A 21,976-nucleotide genomic window follows, 5' to 3' on the forward strand; every position below is an offset into this window, starting at 1 on the left:
CCCCAGGAGTCAGGGGCCCGGAGATGCTGAGCCATGATATGGCTAATTGCGAGACGATACTTTGCTTACAGAACTGGAAGAGTTCATGGCTTCCCAAAGTGGCATAGTAGCCTGTAGCCTATCTTTCTCTGCCTTGGAGGAATTTTGGTAGTTTCTTAGGTTAACTCATGCTTGCAATCAGATTGTGGTTGGGGGTGGCTATAGTATTTGTAAGATTTTTAAATAGGGCATCTGCTTTATTTTCCATAATACTGGTGGGAGGATAGTGAGGTATCTGGTTGAACATCAGTGCTATTTTATGGCTCTGGAGATATTAGATGACATAAGCTTAGAGCAGAAGAGCAGCCGGGGAAGACAGTGTTACACAGGAAATGCAGAGAAAGAGGGAAAGAAGCCCTAACAAAGGAGGGCATGGGCTCAGAGAACATATCAGTCAAGCTCCTTTGAGCTGTACATATGCTGACAGTGATGGGTCTGGGTGTGCTGTGCTCTGGATGGTTTATCCTAAGAGCTTCTTGTCATGATTTGGAAAAATCAGTGCAGTCTGATTATGTGAACTCTTATCTCTACAAATAATATTTAATATTTTTCCAGAAAGAAGCACTACACATAAATGTAACATTAAAGCTTTTATATCTTAATTTCCAAAGAGATAGTGCAATATATATATATATATATATATATATATAACGAATGTGTTAACTATGTTGAATTAATATTTATTAAGTGGAGTACATGGTGTCAGATGGTGAACTGAAGCTCAGCAAGAGACCACAAGAGAACTTGAAATAGGTTTATTATTCACATGGCTTGCCTCGAAGGACCACAAGGGTTGTGACAGCAGGTTGAAGACTGGGACAGGGCTTGGGGCACATTCCTTCATTAGGATCTGTGAGTAGATTGCTTTGGGCTTCCTGGGCTAAGGCTGGATGGGTCAATGGGAAAGAGTGGGATTTTGGTAAACCCCATGGCAGTCTTATTAGGGGCAACATAAGGCCTTCAAGGCGCTGGAAGGGGAGACTGTTGATCACAGGGGCTACTGGGGAGGTCATATCAGGGACTTGCATTTGCTTGTGAGTCTCAGGGCTGCCCTGTAGGGTGTGCATCTGTTTGAGAGGCTAGGGTCAGTTTAGGGTCCCTGCACGGCACCTTGCAAACAAAATGGATACTGGGGCAGCAATACTATGGAATAGCTTAGCTAAATTCCTGACAAGATAGAGAGATATATGTTGTATGTTATATATATGTGTGTGTGTGTGTGTGTGTGTGTATATATATATATATATATATATATATGACATATATATATGACATATAAATATAATACTACCTTTCCAGTAATCAAAATGATAACTGGGATTTAAGGAAAGTTTGCAAGAAACTAGGGATGATGTGTGTCCTGAAATAAATCCTGTCCAGGATGATGAGACAAATTACCCACAGCAGCCCAAGAGCGCTTAGAGAAAATGTCACTGACACTTGACTCCTAATACTTATCTTTATTATGAAAAGTGTTTCCAAAGTAAAATGATCCTCATAATGATTGCTTCCAGAGATCAAGAATGAATAATTATATTTTCATATAAAAATCAGCAAAACACAGTAACAATACATAAAATAATTCTAATTGGCTAACAGTACATCATTCCATTTCTGACAGAGATGCTCAAGCACTGAATTGTCTTAAGAAAACAAGTTAAGCTTTTGTCACCTATCCTATTTCTCACTGCAAATTGAAAAAAAAAAAATCAAATCCCCAACGAACCCTCTCCCCCTTTGCTTGGCCACAAATGGCTATGGAGGTAACTGATTCTATGGGCACACCAAGAGCTGATGAGAATCATAGGCTTAGAGGCTTTACGAAACTTTTGGAAATCAGACTTGGAGGGGGTATTCCATCTTCAATGAGTCTCTAAGTTAAACTCCCAGAATTGCCACAGAACTGTTGCTATTATAGAGCTCATTTATCTTTGGTAACTAATCTATAAAAGCCTCTAATTTTTTAAGGGCAGTTTTACAACAGTTTAGAAAAATTACTGTAGATCCAAGAGAAAAAAAGATGATCTGAGTCTAATTTTTCACTTAACATAGAAATCATACCAACAGCTGTGGTCCCTGGTTTCCAGGCCATGCAACATACAGCAAAACAGGAAACCAAGCTTTCATGAGCCTCTGGAGGAAAACACGATTACACAGGCCCAATACTTTTTAAGAAAAATGGAATCAGTCGGAGAAAAGAAGTGTGGTCAACCACTGATCCAAAGTCTGTTGGGAAGCTGATGGCAGATAAGTGACAATATTTTGGTTTCTTCTTATCAAGAGTTCCAGGAGGCTGAGAGGAATGTGGGTGGATGAGATGAACAGATAGATCTTGGGCTAACTGACCCCTCCCATCAGTTCCTGGCAATCTTGAGAAGACCCGGTCTTGTGAAGATGCCAAACGACAGGCCATCTGGCTGCAGAGACTTTTATTTCTTTGAGCTGATGGGAGTCCTAGCTTGTGGCCCTTTGCTAAGCCATTCCTTTCAAAGGCTTCAAGGCTGAACTTCAGTTACAAAGACCTGGAAAAGGTTCAGGTTGTCCTTTCTGTGTCTGCGGAGCTTACAAATTGTTCCTTATAATGCTTTATGTCCTCTAATCAAGTTTTCTCCATGAAAACCAGCATCAGCGAAGTTCCCTCTGAATATATATGAGAGACGTTAAAACTGCACAGAGTGAACAAATGGATAGTCCTCCCCGGCGTCTACTGAGTGTCCCTTAGAGGAAGGGAGGGGACTGTGTACATAAAGGCAGACCACAGGGTCCTTCTCTGGCGGCTTCCATCAAGAACTACTGTGGCCACAGTGAACCAGTACCAATTACTATCTGCGGCATTATGCATGACCCCAAGGACTGTTACGATTACTGAGGGTATTCCTTTCATGAACAGCATATGCTGGAGAGCAAGTGTAATAGCCAGAGCTAACTGCATTTTCTCGTCCCGCACGAGTTACCTAAAAACTGAAGCGGCTTGTCATCACTTTCTCATCAGGCTGAGTTTGACCTAATTTGGTTTTCTCTTAATTGAATGTTCTAAAGATTTCAGGGACACTATTTATCTACAGAGCAGAATCAGCCAAAGACAAAGAAAAAAAAAAGGTAAGCTAATTAGTATCGTTAAGACCTCAACTATCACAGGAAATGTAAACATTTAACCTTTTGTTTCCAAAGGATTTCTTGAAGCCTCTCCGGATATTAATGACATCATCACATACACAAACAAACAGAATCTCTTAACACCTTTGGAATTATTCTGTATGCTTCAAATTAAGAAAAAAACACTCAAATATTCAGGCAACTTTGGCATTAACATTCTGAGAAAGGGACAAAAATAACCATCGATACAAAAACAGAATGGGAACAATCATGGGGGTCCATAAAGGCTTCTCAGAAGAGCTCTTTTGCAAAGACTCAGGTAAACTGAAATCTCCTTTTTTACATCAGCCCAAATAACGATGAGGTTCAAACACAAGAAGTGGGAGATCCAGGCCCTTCCTGCCTCATGTGAAAGCATGTAGTTCACTCAAACCCAACCTCTACCAAATACTCAGAATGCAAGTTGGCAACAGAATGAGATATTCTGAGGATCACCCACCATTTTGGCTAAACATGGTCTGATTTTATCTCACTAAAGAGTGATTTCTCTCATCCAACTTCTTGCTTTCTTTGGGGAGTCTACCTTTCTTCCTAGCCCACCATTCTCTGATACCTGTTTCATTATCTGATGGTACCTGAGGACACCATCTGTCTAGCAGCCCGGCAGGAATTGGATGAAAACAAAACCTTGGGGTGAAACAGCACCTATATGCATTTTCCCCAACATTCAGCTTAATCATCCAAAATACTGACAGTTATTCAATTCTCCACATGTGTACCACTAAATTTGGAAATGTGAACTACATTTGGCTTATATGCTGACCTTAGGTCCTCTGTGATCTTAGCCTGAGGCAAGAGAAAAGATCCTACCAACTCTCATCTGGGTGAGTGGCATGAACAAGAAGTTGAGAGGGAGGTGGGAAGTTTCTCTTATATACAGTGGATAGTTTTTATGAAAAGAATATAGATAAGGATGAGTCAGTGCTCTTTTGGTTTTATGTTTTGGAGAAACATAAATGTACATACATAGATCACACACTGTCATATCATTTATTGGCCCACGGCCAAATTCTACTTGTTTTCTACTTTTTTTCTCCACTAAGAGATCTAGAAAAGCTATATAGCATTAGAGAATAAAATATTACTTTTTCTAGACTCCTTCCTACACACCCCTTGGTATTCTGGAAGGGTTTGAATATGACCCGGAGGAAGGAGCTATCAACACGGGCTAAGGTAATCAATGGGAAACAACACTGTCAGTAACCTACAGCTGCATATACAAAACGCACTTCCAAAGCTATGACCTGGCACAAGTAGAAGATAAGATATCTCACATATTTTTCTCTCTCAGTCTTACCATGCCACCATGATAAGGGGAAGGAGTAGAAAGAAATACATTATTTTGCATCTTAACAGGTCTACAAACACCACTTTGATTAATCAAAAAGAACTCTTTGCCCTAAAATGCAAAATGAAATAAAAATCTATAGATACATAAGGGACTGTGTTAAGTGAACGTCACTGGTCGCTGAAGCTCCGAGTGTTCTCAGTCCTCCTTCCAAGGGACTTTTGGGAAAAATAAAAAACTGCTTAGATTTGCCTTTGCTAAGGACAGACTTGGTTTACGTCTTTCCATGCAACTGCCCCAAACCATTAATTTATGAGCCAATCTTTTGAAATTATTCTTCTGTGGTAGAGTATTAGATGACCCGAATTTGAACACATGGTGGTTCTCTGGTTTATTTCTCCCTTTGAAGATTTGCCCCAGACACTACAGCAAGGTACAATTCACTTTTCTTCCCCATAGTTTAGTTGATAAGAAAGGAAACTTGCACCGTCTCAACATTTTTCAGCTGTAATATGCTGTTTCATTTTATATATCTGCATTTTAGCAGATGTTCAGATGACTAACAAGAAATTTTGATGTTTTATGACTGGTCCCAAACCATCCACAAATTACACTCCTAAACATACCCCTGTTTTGTGAAATAAAGTAACAAGGTTTTACGAGAAGAATTAGTTGCTTCGTTTTCTCACTAAACAAGCAGACATATGTCTAAGGCTCTTTAATTATCATTATGGGCCTTATCAGAAACAGACTATTTCATATATAGGTGGGGAAAGATTTAATATTACGGCGTGAGGTTTTTTCTGTTTGGGGGCATTATCTTAATTATTAACTCAGAGATTGCAAATTGTGGGCACAAAGATTTATTTCAATTTTTTCAAAAGTTTGAATCGAATGTGAATGGTTGTAGGACATGCACTCCTTAGTATTTCTGATGCTGTGGTCTTTACTATCCCCTAACTCACACATTTATGCTATTTACTACATTGCGGTGTTAGACTCTTGTTTTGTTTTGTTTATGAAATAAGTGTTTGTAATACCTTTTTATTCCCCTTTACTAAAAGTTGAAAGGGAAGAGATAAAATCTTTGGTTTATGTGAATGGTTTTCTTATTTATACATAAATAACACTGCTGTGTCAGGAGACTATAGCAACTTATTTTCAGCAGCTTTCTCATTGCTGATATTGCCATAGTTCAGTAGAATTTAATTATTTTTTTTTGAAATAGTTCCGTTTGAATAAAAAATCCTGGAAACCGAACAAGTCTTCAAAGAAGCAAACCAGAGGGCTTCAGGTGCAACACCGCTCAGTTTCTAGCAACAGGAGAGTCAGTCTGGGTCATATTTAAGGAGAAAAGACAAACAGTAAAATTGTCCTTCTCCCATTGGCTTTATTTTGCTCAGAAAAATCCAAACACCAAGATCAAATACTAGATAGCGCACTTCCTCGAATGCTGGCTGCAAAAAAGTGCTTTGGGCTACGGCTGACCTTTGCCAGCTGTTCAAAGTTCCTTTGCTGCGCCAAAATATACTTAGCTTCTTCTTTTTTTTTTCATGACATGACAGGAGATTGTGGCAATTATAGGGGTAGTGCTGAAATCTGGTTGAAATCCGCTTTCTCTTTCTGTTATTCTCAGAGCATGGGACAAATTCCCAATAGTAAGAGCAATTTCATTGTCTCTAACTATGACCTTAAGCAAAGGTCCTCCTTCAGAGCCAGAGCACTGACCTCATAAGAGGGAATAAAAACAACAACAACAAAAACACACAAACACACACAAACCTCTGTAACCTACAAAGTTCATCTCCAGCTGGCTACTGTACTCACTGGGGATATCCTGGCCGTGTGCACAAGAAATGATGCCTATTCCATAGCAATTTAATACAAAACAATTTTTTAAAGTTCTCAAAAAACCATAGTCTTTAATTTGAGCTGTGCAAATCGACCATGAAGAGTGGCAATTAAAAAGCCTAGCTCATCCTGCTGAAACTTTATACAGGGAAAATGGTCACTGAGGCTATATAGGCAATTTCAAAACCGGCACAGTAACACAAAGAAAGCAAACCTATTCGGAGCAGTACGAGAATCTTGCACTGGGTTTTGCGTGCTCTAAGTGACAAGGTAAGCTGCGACTCCTATCAAACTGAGTTACAGCAATAGAAAGGGGTAGAAGCACATGGAGCATCTCCCTCACTGTCATGAACCCAGAGAGTAAAAGGGATGAGGAAACCCTCTTTTGTCCACAGATTTACAAACAAAAAAGAAATATAAATAATATTCTAAGACAGTACAAATGCAAATACTGTTCCCTTGTGTCAATCACATACAGCATGCCTACGTAGAGAGAATGGTAATTCTTCTTCATTCACAGACAGGATATATGGCAGTGCACTATTCAAAATGCTTTGATAATCCTAATTTTTTTTTTTTCTGGTGCTGAGATATAATGAAAGGAACTGCATTTGCAACTTATTAAATACTTCCAGGAACAAACAGTTCACTTTGTTCGGGACTTGTAGTTTTGAGGAACTAATCATCCACAGAGCAAGACCCAGTCAGGAGGTACCCGTTGGTACCGCTGGTCCCATTGGTGGTGGTCGCCGTGTGAGGGTTCTTCCCTGGAGGTTCGGAGTCTTCCTCATCTGAGCTGGACTCGATATCACTTCGGTCGTCCTTGGACACCTGTGGAATACAAGAAGGTGCGTGTAACCAGCTCCTAAGGAATCATCAAGGTATGGCATGGTCAGAAGAGTACGCGTAATCATCCATGAAGGGAAACAGATGCAAACGTGAAAAATCTAAGAGGATAGGTACACTGCCGTAATAGTTAGTTCTCCTGCAGGGGAGATATGCAATTTGGGTGAGGAAGTCAGTTATTGAGGAATGGAATGTAGGTGGGTTTAGGTATTACAGGGGCCTAGGCATTAAGGTACCTTTGCACAGTGAGAATGTACTAGATCCTGAAACCCACTCTTAGTGGTAAAGTGACGTATTATAAAATTGGAATGGTATTATAGGAATTTGGTACAAATGGATCAATTTACTCTCACACATCACATTCCCCTTGAGAATCTTGTAAAGGATTCGCTGCACTAATGGAGGGATACACAGGCTCAGATAATTTAAAGCATCATTCTTGTTTGGCTCTGTAATATATTATTTTACGACTTAATTTTTCTCTCCTGTCTGCCAAAATTAAGTAGAAATTTTGTTTTATATACTATGTAACAACTCATGGAGGCAGGAGGCATTTTCAGAACCTGCTGGGTGAGGTCTAGTTTAAAATTAGATTTTAATTTTAAAATCTTTTAAAAATGTAAAAATTTTAAAATTTAAAAATTTTAAAAATCTAGTTTAAAAGTAGATTTCCCAAAGAAAATCTACTGACCAGATCATCACAACTGGACTTCCATCATTCCAGAGTTCTTCAATCCTCTACCCAGTCTCATTATGTAATGAGGATAGCAGGCTCAGGCACCAGCATATGTGCTATTATAAAGGACAAAGTCATAGTCTAGCAAGGAAGTAATTTAGGGAGAGATTAAGAAAACACTCAACTGCTTTTAAAATTAAAATAGTTTGAACCTCCTACTCCATCCGTCTAAATTATGGTCAGCATTTTTACCCAACATGCCTGAGGGCCTCTGAGTAACTGAGCCCTGTTCACTTGTTTTTTGAGTCGGGTGGTAAGTTGGTAAGTTGGTAAGACTGTGTCTGCTGGAAAGAGCAATGGGTGGTTAAAGGGAGCTGGAGGCCTGGTGGCCTGGCTTCCTCAAAGCTTCCCCAAATCCAGCTGCCTGTCTTTCTCTAAGAAGTGCGCTGGCAGTCTCCTGGGAGGTGTATCCGAATGAACTGGGGGCTTTTTCACATCACATCCTCCCTGTGCCCCCCATGCCGCCCACTGGAGAAACCACTGTGGCTTCAGGACAACGTCATCTCTGTTAGGTGGGTGGGGAAGAGGCCATGTGAGAGCTCAGAACTGCTGCTCCTTTCTCACCAGAAACAACCAAATAAAAATGGTACAAATGGACTGCTTTCCAATGCCCCTCAGATTAGACTGAATGCACACGGACCGTCTCCAAGACTATTTAGATACTGAAAGACCAAAAGGACTGAATTGTTTAGGGTACTTGAACCTAATAAACATGGGTCACAAAGACAGCATGAGAGTAAAGCCCCACGACATTGAGACATCCATTAATCATAAATTAAGCTGGTAATAGGAAAGAAAACTCCAGTTTCAGAGAGTGATCAATTTACATTTACATGCTTGGATTAGATTATTTTTAATTTTATTTGGAAAAAAAATGATGCTTATGTCATTTTGAAGGAAAGGAATAATTTAGAAGGTCTCAAAGTAACCCATAGAAAAACAGAATTCTTAACCCATGGCCAAGATGAATCTAACTGTCCTAGGTGAACAGCAAGGGCAGATATTCTGAAGCCTGGCATCTGCAATGAGATTAATAATCGTCTCTTGGTAAGACTGTGTCTGCTGGAAAGAGCAATGTAGTAAGGATACAAGTAATCGGATCCACCTGTCCTTGGTTACTGTTACCATGAGGACAGCACTGTGCATATTGATGTAATTTGTATCCAGAGGAGGAAAAGGAGCGTTTAACAAAAATACAGGTGCTCATTTTTTTTTATTGTGTTATGTTGGCCACCATACAATACACCATTAATTCTTGACACAGTGTTCCAAGATTCATTGTTTATGTAGAACACCCAGTGCTTACAAGTGCTCATTTTAAAGAATAAGAGGTCACAGAGGAAAAATGAACTTTCTCTCTGAACATTTTATTGATCAAAATATTTTAGATTTATATAAGAGCTGATACTGAGAACTGGCTGCACAGTACGCGACTAGATGTCCCAAGTCCCATGGAAGGGGCCAGCTCTGTTTACCTCACTGAGGACAAGGTGGTCAGGGCAGACTGGGGCAAGAACTGACGCTCAGGCCTCCATTCTGGTCCATGGTGATCCTCTCCCCAATTTAGTTTTGTTTCTTCTACTTCACTTTTGTCTATTTCTGTTTTTTTTTTTTTGTTTTTTTTTTTTTTAGCAAACATGTTACACACTGATGAAAAAAATTCCTCTCCTTCTGTTGGATGGTGCAAAATTTAGCAGAATGCAAGCTCTTGCAAAGGGCACTATTCACTGAGCTGTTTCTAGTATCCCTTGCACCTGGTGGGAGCCACAGTTCAGTGAAAGCTTCGGGTCAGTGCCAACTTATTAGCTAGAACAAGACGCATGGAAACAAAAGCATTTTTTCTGAGTGCCCTCCAACAGGCTAACGTGGCACCCGGAACAAGGAGGGAGAGAGAGAGGTATGAGGAACTTACATGTAAAGGGTTCCACTTCCCAGCCTTCCAGGGTGGCAGAAGGAAGAGAATAAACAATGAAAGTAAGAAAATATCACAGAGAACATTCTGGAAAAGTCACTGTTCCCAAGAAACATTATTTGAATCAGCCTCATGAGTCCATATTTAAACAGAGAGATTTAACTAAGTTTTATTGGAAAAATCATAAATGGGCATACTGCATCATAAAAGGAAAGAAGTTATTAAATTTCTGTTCAGCACAAGTTTAATCAGAGAAGAACCATGGGAGACAGAGGGAAAGAAAGACCACGACAAATAACATATCATTTAGTTTAAAATTATAAATGCAGATCAGTGGGAATCATCAGCAAACCAATGCTACAAACTTAAAAAAATTAACTAAGTAGAAGAAAAACAAAATTTTGGTTTGTGTTTCCAGGAGCTTATGCTAAATTATGAAGAAAAAATATAAGATTTCATAAAGTTCAAAATGATAGTGTTCTTGTTGATTAAGAAGAAGCAAAAAACACAATTTTCTGGGATGTATCAGAAACAGTAAGTAGTAAGTTTCATCTTACCTTGCCTTTTGAAATAGCTTTGCAAGCTATTTTTACAATTAAGTAAGACCAGAAGCAGTTCAAGCCTTGTATTAGCAGCAGCAGCAGATTAAAAACCCACCAGGAAGGGTAAGGTCCAACGATCTCCCAGCTTTCAAATAATGTGGTATTTAACACCCTAAGGAAAAAGAGAAAAGAATCATGGAACACAACTTTTCTGTCTGCCTTCCAAGGAGCGTCAACTGCCGTCCAGAAGCACAAGGCCAGCAATACCCACTAATTAGATCCGCCCTGCAAGGATGGTCTGAAGTCGGACCAGGTACTTAGAAGAGTCATCGCTGAAATGATGTCCCTGGTGTCATAACATCCATTATTTAAGCTCTAGCTTGAGCCAAGTGCTTCAGCTCTTCCTTCGCCTGCTGTCATTTCCTCCGCTCATTTCCGTCCCATTTTTTTGGTTGTGACGCTCTCTCTTACTACTTGTTAAAAGGTCTGTTTTGTTTTCAAACAGTAAGTAAGCGTGAGGAATACTATTCGATAACATTATAGTGCAAGGGGGAAAGAAAGGGTTAATTAATTCCAGAGACACTCGTTAATAAGTCTAAACTCTATGCGTAGCACAGCAGTGGTCAGAATGCACTTAAGACCCAATCCCTGTCCTCAAGTGGTTTACAGTCCAGTTGGGGAGACCCTATAATGTACTTAATTTTATAAGCCTTCCTCTGGGAAAGAATTGACAATTGAAAAATATCATTGTGAAATGATGCTTGAGATAAATATTGGAATGATTTTTTAAAAAAATTTTATTTTGGGGGCACCGGTTGGCTCAGTCGGTTAAGCGTCTGCCTTTGGCTCATGGCACGATCCCAGGGCCCTGGCATCGAGCCCCCGCATTGGGCTCCCTGCTCAGCAGGTAGCGTGCTTCTCCCTCTCCTTCTGCTTGCCGTTCTGCCTACTTGTGCGCGCTCTCTCATAGATTAAAGATTTTTATTATTTATTTATTTATTTATTAATCTGTCAGAGAGGGTGGGCTCGTGCAAGCACAAGCCGAGGGGGCAGCAGGCAGAGGGAGAAGCAGGCTCCCCACAGAGTAGGGAGCCTGATGCGGGGACTCAGTACCAGGACCTTGGAATCACTACCTCAGCCAAAGGCAGTTGCTTAACTGACTGAGCCACGGAGGCTTCCCAATAAATAAAATCCTTAAAAAAGAAAATATTTTATTTTTATTTATTTACTTGAGAGAGAGTGCTCAAGCAGGGGGATAGGCAGAGAAAGAGGAAGAAGCAGACTTGGGCTGAGCAGGGAGACTGATGCAGGGCTCAATCTCAGGACCCAGAGATCATGACCTGAGGCGAAGGCAGACACTTAACCAACTGAGCCACCCAGGCACCTGGATTGATTTTTTTTAATTACTTGAATATAACGAATCGTGTATATATGAGGTAGGCAAAAGTATTCGAGGTAATTAGTTCTCTTGGTAACCTACAATCAAGAGCAGAATGGGCAGCCACCTGGGGCAAACTCGTAAGACAAAGACCCCCTTTGTAAGAACAGAAAACAGACAGAAAATTTTAATATATGAAAGAGTGCGATGCATGCTTTGAGAGAGGTTAAGAGGAGTACTTTGTCAATTCACTAAAGGGAAAAAAACCCTCAATGTGCAGTTGGGATAAGAAGTAAAGAAAAAGGGAGAGTGAATAATAGACACAAACAGGCTCCCTGACCCTAATTTCAGCAACCCACATTTACAGACCAGAATGAAATGCACAGAGTATATCTAGATCCTGTCACACTAGTTGTCTCTCAAGAACAATATACAATAAACATGGATGTTAAAATCTCAAAATCAGTAATATGGAATTAAATTAGACAATTCATTACAAGTATATTAGTCTTCAGTATAGTAGAATTCATGCTGGTGGAAGGGGACAATATTAGGAAAACTGTTAATATAATGTATTACACCCATAGGCCAAACTGGGACAAACCTAATTATTTCAATAGCACTGAAAGACAGTTGGTAATGTTCAATTCCCCATTGTTGATGTTTAAAAATTAGAACTCAAAGGATTTCCTTAATACGATTTTTACCCAACTCAAGTCAGACATTGCCTTCATATTTAACAACACCACAGTTACTGCCTTTATAATCAGGAACAAACCACACCCAGCTAGCATCACCAGTATTATTTAACACTATCTGGAAAGTTCTGGCCTTGAGTGTGGCAGAAAGTCAAAGACTTCATTTCAAATACGTAAACATTAAACCTCTGTAACTGTTTTAGAAACAACAAACAATCAAAATTTCCAATAGTAGGGAATGGTTAAGAAATTAGTTTTCATTCTTATTCCAGAAATTATGAACTCACTCAAATATTAAACAGGTTTCAAGAGTTTCTTATGATAGAACAAAATACATAGTATCACCTCAACTTCATAAAATAAATGCTATTGACCCTTGAACAACACAGGTTAGGGGCACCAACCCTCTATGTAGTCAAAACTCCATGTGTAACTTTCGACTCGCCAAAAATTTAACTACTAATAGCTTACTGTTGACCAGAAACCTTACCTATAACAGTCAACACATATTTTGTATGTTATATATATTATATACTGTCTTCTTTCAGTAAAGTTAGCTAGAGAAAAAAAGTATTAAGAAAATCATAAGAAAAATTCATTTATAGTACTGTACTGTATTTATTGAAAAAAAAATCCATGTATAAGCAGACCCGTGCAGTTCCAATCCATGTTGTTCAAAGCCAACTGCAATTGTAACTACATGCCCCCCCCCCAGAAAAACGGAAAATTATAATGCCTTGAGAAGAATTAAACAATGCCATTATAGGCTTTTTTTGGTGCATTAGAGAATTTTGTATTTTCTTCTTTACAATCTTCGTTTTTTCCAAATATATCACAAATAATTAGAAAAAAATACAAGTTATTTGAAAGGAGGAGCACATTAAGATAAGCCTGTATTTTATCCTTGTTTATTATCCCAAGAAATAGCCATCTTTCTAAATGTCAGTTTGCAAGCCGGAGGCCAGCAAATCTAAACAAGGTCGAACTCCAGGGCAGTGAGGGAGGCCCCTCCGTCTTCTGCTTTTCTATCTCCAGCACCTCACAAAACACCCAGAAGTAACATGCTCAGGAGACATATTGGTTGATTGTGTGTTTGTTTCGTAATCAATTAAATAGGCATGTACAAAGGCAGGTCTGGAATAAATCAATTTTATTTCAGAACTAGCTCTGCTTCCTGACATACTGTATGTTTGGACATTCAGAAGGGAATCTAGTTTCTTTTGAACAGAAAGAGGTCCTGTAGAAATAGCAACAATGATTGCATTATGCTATTCGTTAGAAATTAGCCTTTGCTGGATTACAGGTTGAGAGACTTTCTCACCATTAGTATTTGCTTGACTTAATTTGAGCAGGTGTCATACAGTCACTGGTGACATGGCAGTCGCATTAATTTCTGAAATGCTACATCAGAATTCATAGGCTTTGCCATGACAATCCGTGGCGCCTCTGAGATACTGCTCACGAGAAATGGGATTGCTTTGAAAATTGACTTGGGTGCCTGCAGAGACACTTGGGAAAATACAATCAGTGCACCGAGTGGATCTATCTCTCAGTGAGAAGCTTGGTAAGAAAAACAATTTAGACTGGGGGAGAGATCTCATTATGGCACCTGGACTCTGAAAAGCAGCAAACCCAGGGAAGGGGGTCTTTGATTCGCTGCAGAGTGTTTGATGAGAAACTTGTTCCTTTTTGGGCAAACTGTTGAAATGGGGAGTACAGGATTTTATCCTTCCTTGGAGGTTAGGGTTAGGAGTATCTACTTTCCTGATGTTATTGTGAATTTACAGTGACAGAGTTGTGAAGAGGGGCTATCTCTAAGCCTTGACAGAGGGAAGCTTCTGGGATGCTGGAAACATTCCAGGTCTTGATCTGTGTGGTAATGACACAGATTATACCTATATAAACTTTACAAATAAATGTATCAAACTATACCCTGAACAGTTGTGCAATATACTATATAGGTGAATTACATCTCAATAAAATAAAATGGGAAAAGTACTCTGCAGGCCAAATGCCACCAATTTGCAACCTCTGGCTTCCATAATTACTATAATACCAGTGCTTCCCCTCCCTACAACTATTTGGGTTCAACACATGGCTTCTAAGAAAACAGAATTTTTTTTCCCTTCCCAAGTGATAGCCTACAGTGTCACACCTCCTGCTCCTGCTCAAATCACGTGGTGGACAGTTTGCAAAGGTGCCAGAAAGGGACCAGCAAAGGACCCTTTTCCTTTTCATTAACTTAGGCTCATTCAACCACTAGATGGCACATCACACACGTGCAAAACATGCTCAAATAGGTCTGTTCTGCCAGAACCATCTGCTGAAGAGTGGCTCCCAGCACACACACACACACACACACACACACACACACACACACACACATCACTCCATCTGTGGGTTACTCTCCCCTTTCTAAGAATCTTGCTGAACAATGCAATGAGGAGGCTTAGCCTGCAGTTAGGTCTTCCTGCACGATTCCTGATGAAGATGGATGCCTGCAGGGCTGAGCTGAGCTCCCTGCGATTCGCTGGGGATGAGCAGAAGCACCACTTACCACCCGAACAGATTAGCCTTGATGAGTTATTTTAATGGATGTTTAATGAATCACAAGAATTTATCTTGATGATGCCTTATACTTATCTGTGCTCATGTTTAGCTTTAATGGATTCTTCATCTTAAATCATCACAGAAACACTGTATAGACTCTCCAGAGCCAGGGATATATACACCAAAGGAAAGTTTACGACTTTTTTTTTTTCTTTAGCACAATAGTCTCATTTTAATATGACTTTAATATTTAAGGACTTATATTCTAAGCATCAGTGTGACATCTGCTATCTCAGGCCTCAGAATTCTGCAAGTCTCATAATATAGCACAGTATAGAAAGATCTCCCCTGCGTCTCATTTGGGAAAGCTGTAGCCAATGCTTCATTTCTTCATTCTCATGACTGACAACTCAAAGTTAATGTTCGTTATCTTTGATATGTAAGGCTAAAGAATAGGCTCACTCTTGACTCTAATCTTACTTTAAAAATTCTCCAGTAATTTAGAGGTAGGGCCATATAACGGTGCGTGAGATATTAAAGACCAGAGGCCGGAGTACTCTCATCTTGTGGATGAGTTATGGGTCGACGTTGATGATGAACCCGGGCCTGACCAAGTGGCCACAGGCTTTGCCTCACTCATTCTCTTCAGCCCCACCAAAGATCTCCATATGAGCCCTGGGTTGGGGGTTTCTGGAATGATCTGTATAAAATCCACAACAATGACTGGACCTGTGTCTAATATCCAAAGAGAGCCAAAACTGCTTCTCTAGGAGAATCGGGGTCACGGTCTCACTTTGAGCAAAGCTGAATAATGCAAGTGAGTGTAGATTACAAAGTAAAATTTGCTTTTTGTCCAAATTAGGGTGTTCTTTACTTCAGAGCTTTTGAATGGTCTTGGTTTTGCTTTCCCAGACAGACTTCAGTATATTTCATGAATGTGCATTTCTCTGGCATATATTTTCCTTTGGACCTACCCAAAACATAAATGAAACACAGATTTGACCTAAAGACGGTCCAAGAATCTGTTGGCATGTTTTACTCCTTTTAAAATAGATGCTGATAGAAAAGCATTTAAAATTGACTCTGAGGGGCGCCTGGATGGCTCGGTGGGTTAAAGCCTCTGCCTTCGGCTTGGGTCATGGTCTCAGAGTCCTGGGATGGAGCCCCGCATTGGGCTCTCTGCTCAGCGGGGAGCCTGCTTCCTCCTCTCTCTCTCTCTGCCTGCCTCTCTGCTACTTGTGATCTGTCAAATATATAAACAAATAAATAAATCTTTAAAAAATAAAATAAAATTGATTCTGAACAGAAATGTTGGGTACTTAACACTTGGAAAAAAAAAAGAGTCTCATAATTAATTCACTGTGATAAGTAATCCCTCTCTGTCCTGGTTTTCCTAAGGTAATAAATGCTCCCGGCCTAAAGAGTCATCTTGTCAAGTGTTGGGGAGCCAAGGCTGCAAAGGCTTAAAACCACACTTACAATTTCCTCTTAACAAGACAGCCCCCCAGCAGCTCAGGCTCCTGTAAGACACTATTGTTTGTTGGCAAGGTTTTTAGGATAGCTCTGGGTAGTTTGTAGCTTGGGTACCTAATTATTCTGGACAACAGACTCATGAAGTCTATAGCAGACAGAGAAATAATTTCTCTAACGTGAAGCTAAAGTTGAACACAGATAAACCATCCATCTTTCATTTGGCAATGGACATAACCAGCATTGCTATATTCCCATCTGGATACGACATGGTGGGGTCAATTCATTTATTTTTAGTTTTCGGTCCGAGCCTAGCCAGACTTAGGAATCAGTCACTTATACTCTTGTAAGTGGGGACTTCCTGGCTGGGGCAGCTCTTTTTCTGAAAATTAGCTTTTGGTGCTCCCTTGCCATCTGCCCGAATTCCCAACTCCTCCATGGCTGGTCTGCATGTCTGTGTTACTCATCTGCCAATCTGAGTCGTTTCTAGCCAAGGCCAAGTTCTTTAGGATGTATCCTGCTTCCAGCATGTTTATTTTCAACCCTCTGCCCAGCTCTTTGTTGCCTTTATGCTCCTTAAGACGGACTTTGGCATGGGTCTCTATAGCGGTTCTTTACTACTACTGTGTGTTGAGCACTGCGCCATACATATTACACATACTGTTTCACTTAGTCTTTTCAACATCCCTGTGAGATCCCTGTATAGTGGGAATACTTGTACTAGCTAGGATTTATTGAGTATTAACTATATGCCAGGAAATGGGCTCAGGCTTTACAAGGGCTCATTTAATCCCTATCCCTTATCTATTTTACAGATAAAGAAACTGAAACATAAGGAATATAAATAACTATGTCAAGGTCAGATCTAGGTGGGGGCCAGCTGGGATTTGAACCTGCCTGACTACTGGTCTGGGCCTTCAGGCTCTATTATTCTTACAGTCTTTATTCAGCTCCCCAGATCTTTCCTTAGTTTTTCACCCTTGGCCCGGGCATACGGCCAACCACTGCCATGTTACCACAGGGAAAGTACACAGACACACCTGCTCTTTTAACATTTGTGTTTCCTATGGCCTGTCATTCCCTGCTCTTTTTTTCCTCTCTCTCTCTCTCTCTTTTTTTTTTAACCTCCTTTTTTAACCTCTTGGGTCCATCATCTGCTTTCTGTTAGCCATAACAGGTCCCTCTTGCTTAAATGACATACTTAGTTTATTTAACTGGTTTTCCCACATGGCCCACCCCATTCAAACTTTAAATCCTGATGGAATGATCTCCTGACTGGACATCATATAATGTCTTTCACTATTACTCTGTCATGTATCTGAGATATTCAAGATATAAAAGCAAAGGTCTTGCTCTAAAAATGGGAGAAAGGGGGAGAGATACTTTGTGCCTGCTCGACAGGCAGACGTCTAAGAGTCTCAGATTCCAGGAAACCATCCTTCCAGTTTTCTAAAAGAGTCTAAAACTATCACCCCACCACCACAGGGTTAGGATGGACCAGGCTCTGAAACTTCCCCAAACCTGTCCACTCTTTCCCCGTAAGGGCACCTTCTTGCTCAGGTCCCTTGTAGGGAATCATTCCTTGCAGGACCAGTGACAGGGAAGCACCCCAGGCCGAGGTGAAGCAGGAGACTCGGACTGCTAGCCATGGGCTCCCCGCTGTTTTCTCCCATTTCCCTTCCCCTGGGGGCTCTGAACAGTACTTGTAGCAGTGAGAGAAAACAAGGGCCAAATGCATACGAGAGTGGGACTCTAGGTTGTGAGATTCTGTTTTACCTTCAAAGTTTCTGAGTCTAACCAACTAAGTGAAAGTAGAAAAGCCTGACCATTCTTAGAGTTCACTGAACTTATCCTGTGGGGACCCAACTGGGTTCGGGCAGGATGTGCAGTGGGAAGGTCTAGTGGCCTTGCGGGAAGACGTCCTTTCCAGGGTGGCTGTTTACAACAGGAACACAGGATGCTGGAGTTACCTGCTTCTTGGGAATGAGTATCTCCCATTCTGGTTTTCCATTTCAGGTAGTGGCTAGGACCTGGGGCCATTCGTATTTCCTCATTAGCTTTTTAAATAGCAACCTCTGTGCAGGAAGGGCTTTAGGTCAGAGGAGTCTGCAGTGTGCTAGGCCTGTGGTTATTCCCTTGACCGCAGCCCACACTAGTGATGTGGTCTGCACTTTCCCTGGAGAATGACATGAAGAACACAGCCCCATATGCATGCCTGTGTGCTGGGATTTCGATGTGGAGATTTAAAATGAGCATCTCCAGAGATAAATGGTGAAAAAGCATCAGTAAGGTATGTCACCATCTAGTCAAGTGAATGATTTAGGAGCGCTTGGATAATAGGAATACTTCCACTGGAAAGATGTTCCAAGAATTTTCATGTTTATTAGATTTAGTCTCATGAATAACCTATAAAGTTAGTGGGTCAGATATGATACTGCCTTTTTGGTCAGGAGACCAGGATCGCAAAAGCTTATTTAATTATACAAAGTCACAATACTGGAGTGTTTTGTTTTGCTTTTAAGTCTTATTTATTTGAGAGAGAGAGAGAGAGAGAGAGAGATGTGTTGAGGAGCAGAGGGGGAGACAGAATCCCAAGCAGACTCTGCGCTAAGCACGGAGCCCGAGATCATGACCTGAGCTGAAACCCAAGAGTAAGACGTGCAACCAACTGTACCATCCAGGTGCCCTGATTTTTTTTTTCCTTTTTAAAGATTTTTAAATTTATTTGACCGAGAGATCACAAGTAGGCAGAGAGGCAGGCAGAGAGAGAGGGGGGGAAGCAGGCTCTCTGCTGAGCAGAGAGCCCAATGCGGGGCTCCATCCCAGGACCCTGAGATCATGACCTGAACTGAAGGCAGAGGCTTAACCCACTGAGCCACCCAGGCGCCCCCAGGTACCCTGTTTTTAATTTAAACATATATCTCTTGTTCTCCTTCTCTTTTTAAAAAATTTATCAAACAGAGGATGTGTATTTTTCAGAAAACCTTGAACCCCAAAAGAGCTAACAGGGAGGATCAGAAGACATCATGTTTGGGCTGGCAGGCTAGCAAGACAAAGAGAAATGCTGTCCTTCTGCCTCTTAAAAATCCCTTGAGAAGGTTCCAGTAGAGTCTTGGCTTAGGGAGAATCTCCATATTAATTATTCAGGGATCCAACTCTCCCCATTTTGTTGAGAAGCTTGAAGAGAGTCGGTGTTATCTTAGAAACTGTGTGTGTACCACAAGTATCAGAACTTCCTATCAGCCCTACCTTCATCTGCCTAGAAGCCTGGTTGTGAGAACTTGCTGCCTTATCAAGAAGTTTTCCTAGAGTAATGAATCAGATAAAAGGTTAATCTGAAACCACTGAAAAACAAAAATCTCAAAACTGAACAAGTATTAATTGTATATTTTTAAAGAAAAAATAGACATGCATCCTCTGGTCCTTTAAGAAAAACGGGCCCTCTCTCCTAGCAGGCACCTACTGGTTAACAGGTCCAAATGGTAAGTTAAAGAGTATCTTGTTCCTGAAAAAGAGATCCTCCCTCCTCCTTTCTTCCTGACCGACATCCTTATTCTCACATCTCACGTCTTCTTAGCTCTGAGACTCGGACCATAATTACTTCTAACTTTCTGGACCACATATTTTTGTATGGTCCCCTCAGTGTTTGATGCCTGGTTTCCCAACCCTCTGGAAAACTCTGGCTTACAGGATGGTCCCTGCTATAGGTGTCCTGGTCCTGACTGCCACCTACTCCTCCCCACACTAAGCCATGCCAACTCCTTCCCCTTGCCTGTAGGTAGAGAGGGAGGGTAGAGACAGGGCTTGGGGGAGAGAGGAAAGAAGGACCTAGTCTCTGACTCCTACCTAGGTTGTACGAAATCTCACTTCTAGTATCCGTGTGTGTGGAAACATGATTTGATGTGTGGCATTTCTATACATGGAATTAGTCACATTGTACTGGATTCTAATAACCTCAACTCTGGGAAGTGTTACCAACACATTTTTTTTTTTTAAATCTCTTTCTGTTTTTATTTAAATGCTGCTAGGATTCTATCTTTAATGTATCTTTGGGAAATATTTCTGAAAATTTTAGAAATGCTGCTGCAAAGAGACATGTATCACAGGCCTACAGTGTTGAGGGTATGCAGTATGTACCATGTTAACTGGCTGGAGAATGAAACAAAGAATTGCCTCCCTAGAGTAAATAGGAGCTGGTAAGAGGCTGTTAGAAGTTGGAAGTTGGAAGAGGCTGAAAAATCAAGGAAAACAAGCAAATAACTGCTCTCTATCCCCCACATAAGAGGAAGGGGGAGGAAAAGGGAAAAAAAAACCCTCTAGTGGAGTGAATGAAAAGATTTAGACAAGAAAAATTTGCTTTTGCAGGCCTCAAAAGTTTGAAAGAAAAATAACAAATAAGAAACTATATGCATTGAACAAGAACAAGGCAATTGGTGAACAAAAGCACTTATTATAATCATAGCATTCTGGCTAAAAAAAGAATTGAAATAATGTCAACTATCGGACTCACTTCGGTAGAATGGACAAGCTGGGGAGTGTGGGTGGGAAGCGTGCTTCCTCAGAAAGGGATGAACAGCATGGAGTATTATCTCTGAACTGTAAGTCAGAACACCTGGATTCTATGTTCAGTCTTGATTCACTGGTGCTACGATGTTGGGAGTCTTTTTTTTTTTTTTTTTTCATCTACAAAATAAAGACCTTGGATAAGATGATTACAAAAGGTTCTTTAAACTCTAACATAAATACCCATACAAATTCTTATGTTTTTAGATGTACCTAAAATTTTACTTTTTCTGATTATCTTCTCCATGAATAAGAAAGCCCACGTGTATAGAGGCATTCTTCTCAAATGAGTCACATTTGTTTCTCTGAATTTAAAACCAGACAACGAAGGTCAAGAAAGCACAAAAGGTTTGGTTTTGCTTTACTTCTGGAAATACGGGGGTGGTGGGAGAAGGAGTAAGCAAGTAGAAAACCAGGCAAAATGTATATAGCTTACCTCATCTTTAGGAAGGGACCGATGAAGGGCTTAAGGCCTTGAGAATCTGTCGTATTTACAAAGTCAAACCTCTGCATACTGGTTCTAGGCTTCTGAAATAGCGGGGGCAGCCCTAGCTTTCAGCACTGAGGCATTTTAATCAGAATACAAGGGCTCTAGGAATTCTTTAGAAAGCACAAGGCTAAGCCTTGTCATGGTTGCCAGCTTCGTGCCCATTCCTTGCTCGCACACCCTCAGTTGTTCCTCATGGAACCGGGCAGCAGGGACACACATGGCTAGGCATGACTTGTCCCTGGAAATATACCCACAGCCCTTGGCTCACATTCCTGTCCAAGCCAGCAGGGCTGGAAGCTACCAACAACCGGCTGTACAATGTTGCAGTTTAGTTTTCAATATGTGTGAAAGACTTGAGTCACAGACTCTATAACTGGATGCCACTGGACACACACCAGGGTCAAAACCAATATTCTTACCTTTCCCCACCCCCCATGATCACTATATTCCTCTATTT

At 40.7% G+C, this 21,976-nt stretch overlaps 1 protein-coding gene across 2 annotated transcripts in view; it reads right to left on the bottom strand.

Moving 5' to 3' along the window:
• Positions 1-1,484: 1,484 nt before the first annotated feature.
• The window catches only part of CERS6 (ceramide synthase 6), a 318,430-nt gene continuing 297,938 nt past the window's right edge, over positions 1,485-21,976 (bottom strand). Inside the window, exons 9-11 of one of the 2 annotated variants that reach the window (XM_059167114.1) lie at positions 10,386-10,542; positions 9,829-9,852; positions 1,485-7,165 (exon numbers count right to left, since the gene is read on the bottom strand). In XM_059167114.1, the coding sequence (XP_059023097.1) occupies positions 7,013-7,165; positions 9,829-9,852; positions 10,386-10,542 (334 nt within the window). In that variant the 3' untranslated portion in view covers positions 1,485-7,012. The remainder of the gene's footprint in view (positions 7,166-9,828; positions 9,853-10,385; positions 10,543-21,976) is intronic. The other variant, XM_059167115.1, reaches the window with a different exon arrangement.

The sequence above is a fragment of the Mustela lutreola genome, chromosome 3 (genome assembly GCF_030435805.1).
Source record: "Mustela lutreola isolate mMusLut2 chromosome 3, mMusLut2.pri, whole genome shotgun sequence".
Taxonomy (NCBI): domain Eukaryota; kingdom Metazoa; phylum Chordata; class Mammalia; order Carnivora; family Mustelidae; genus Mustela; species Mustela lutreola.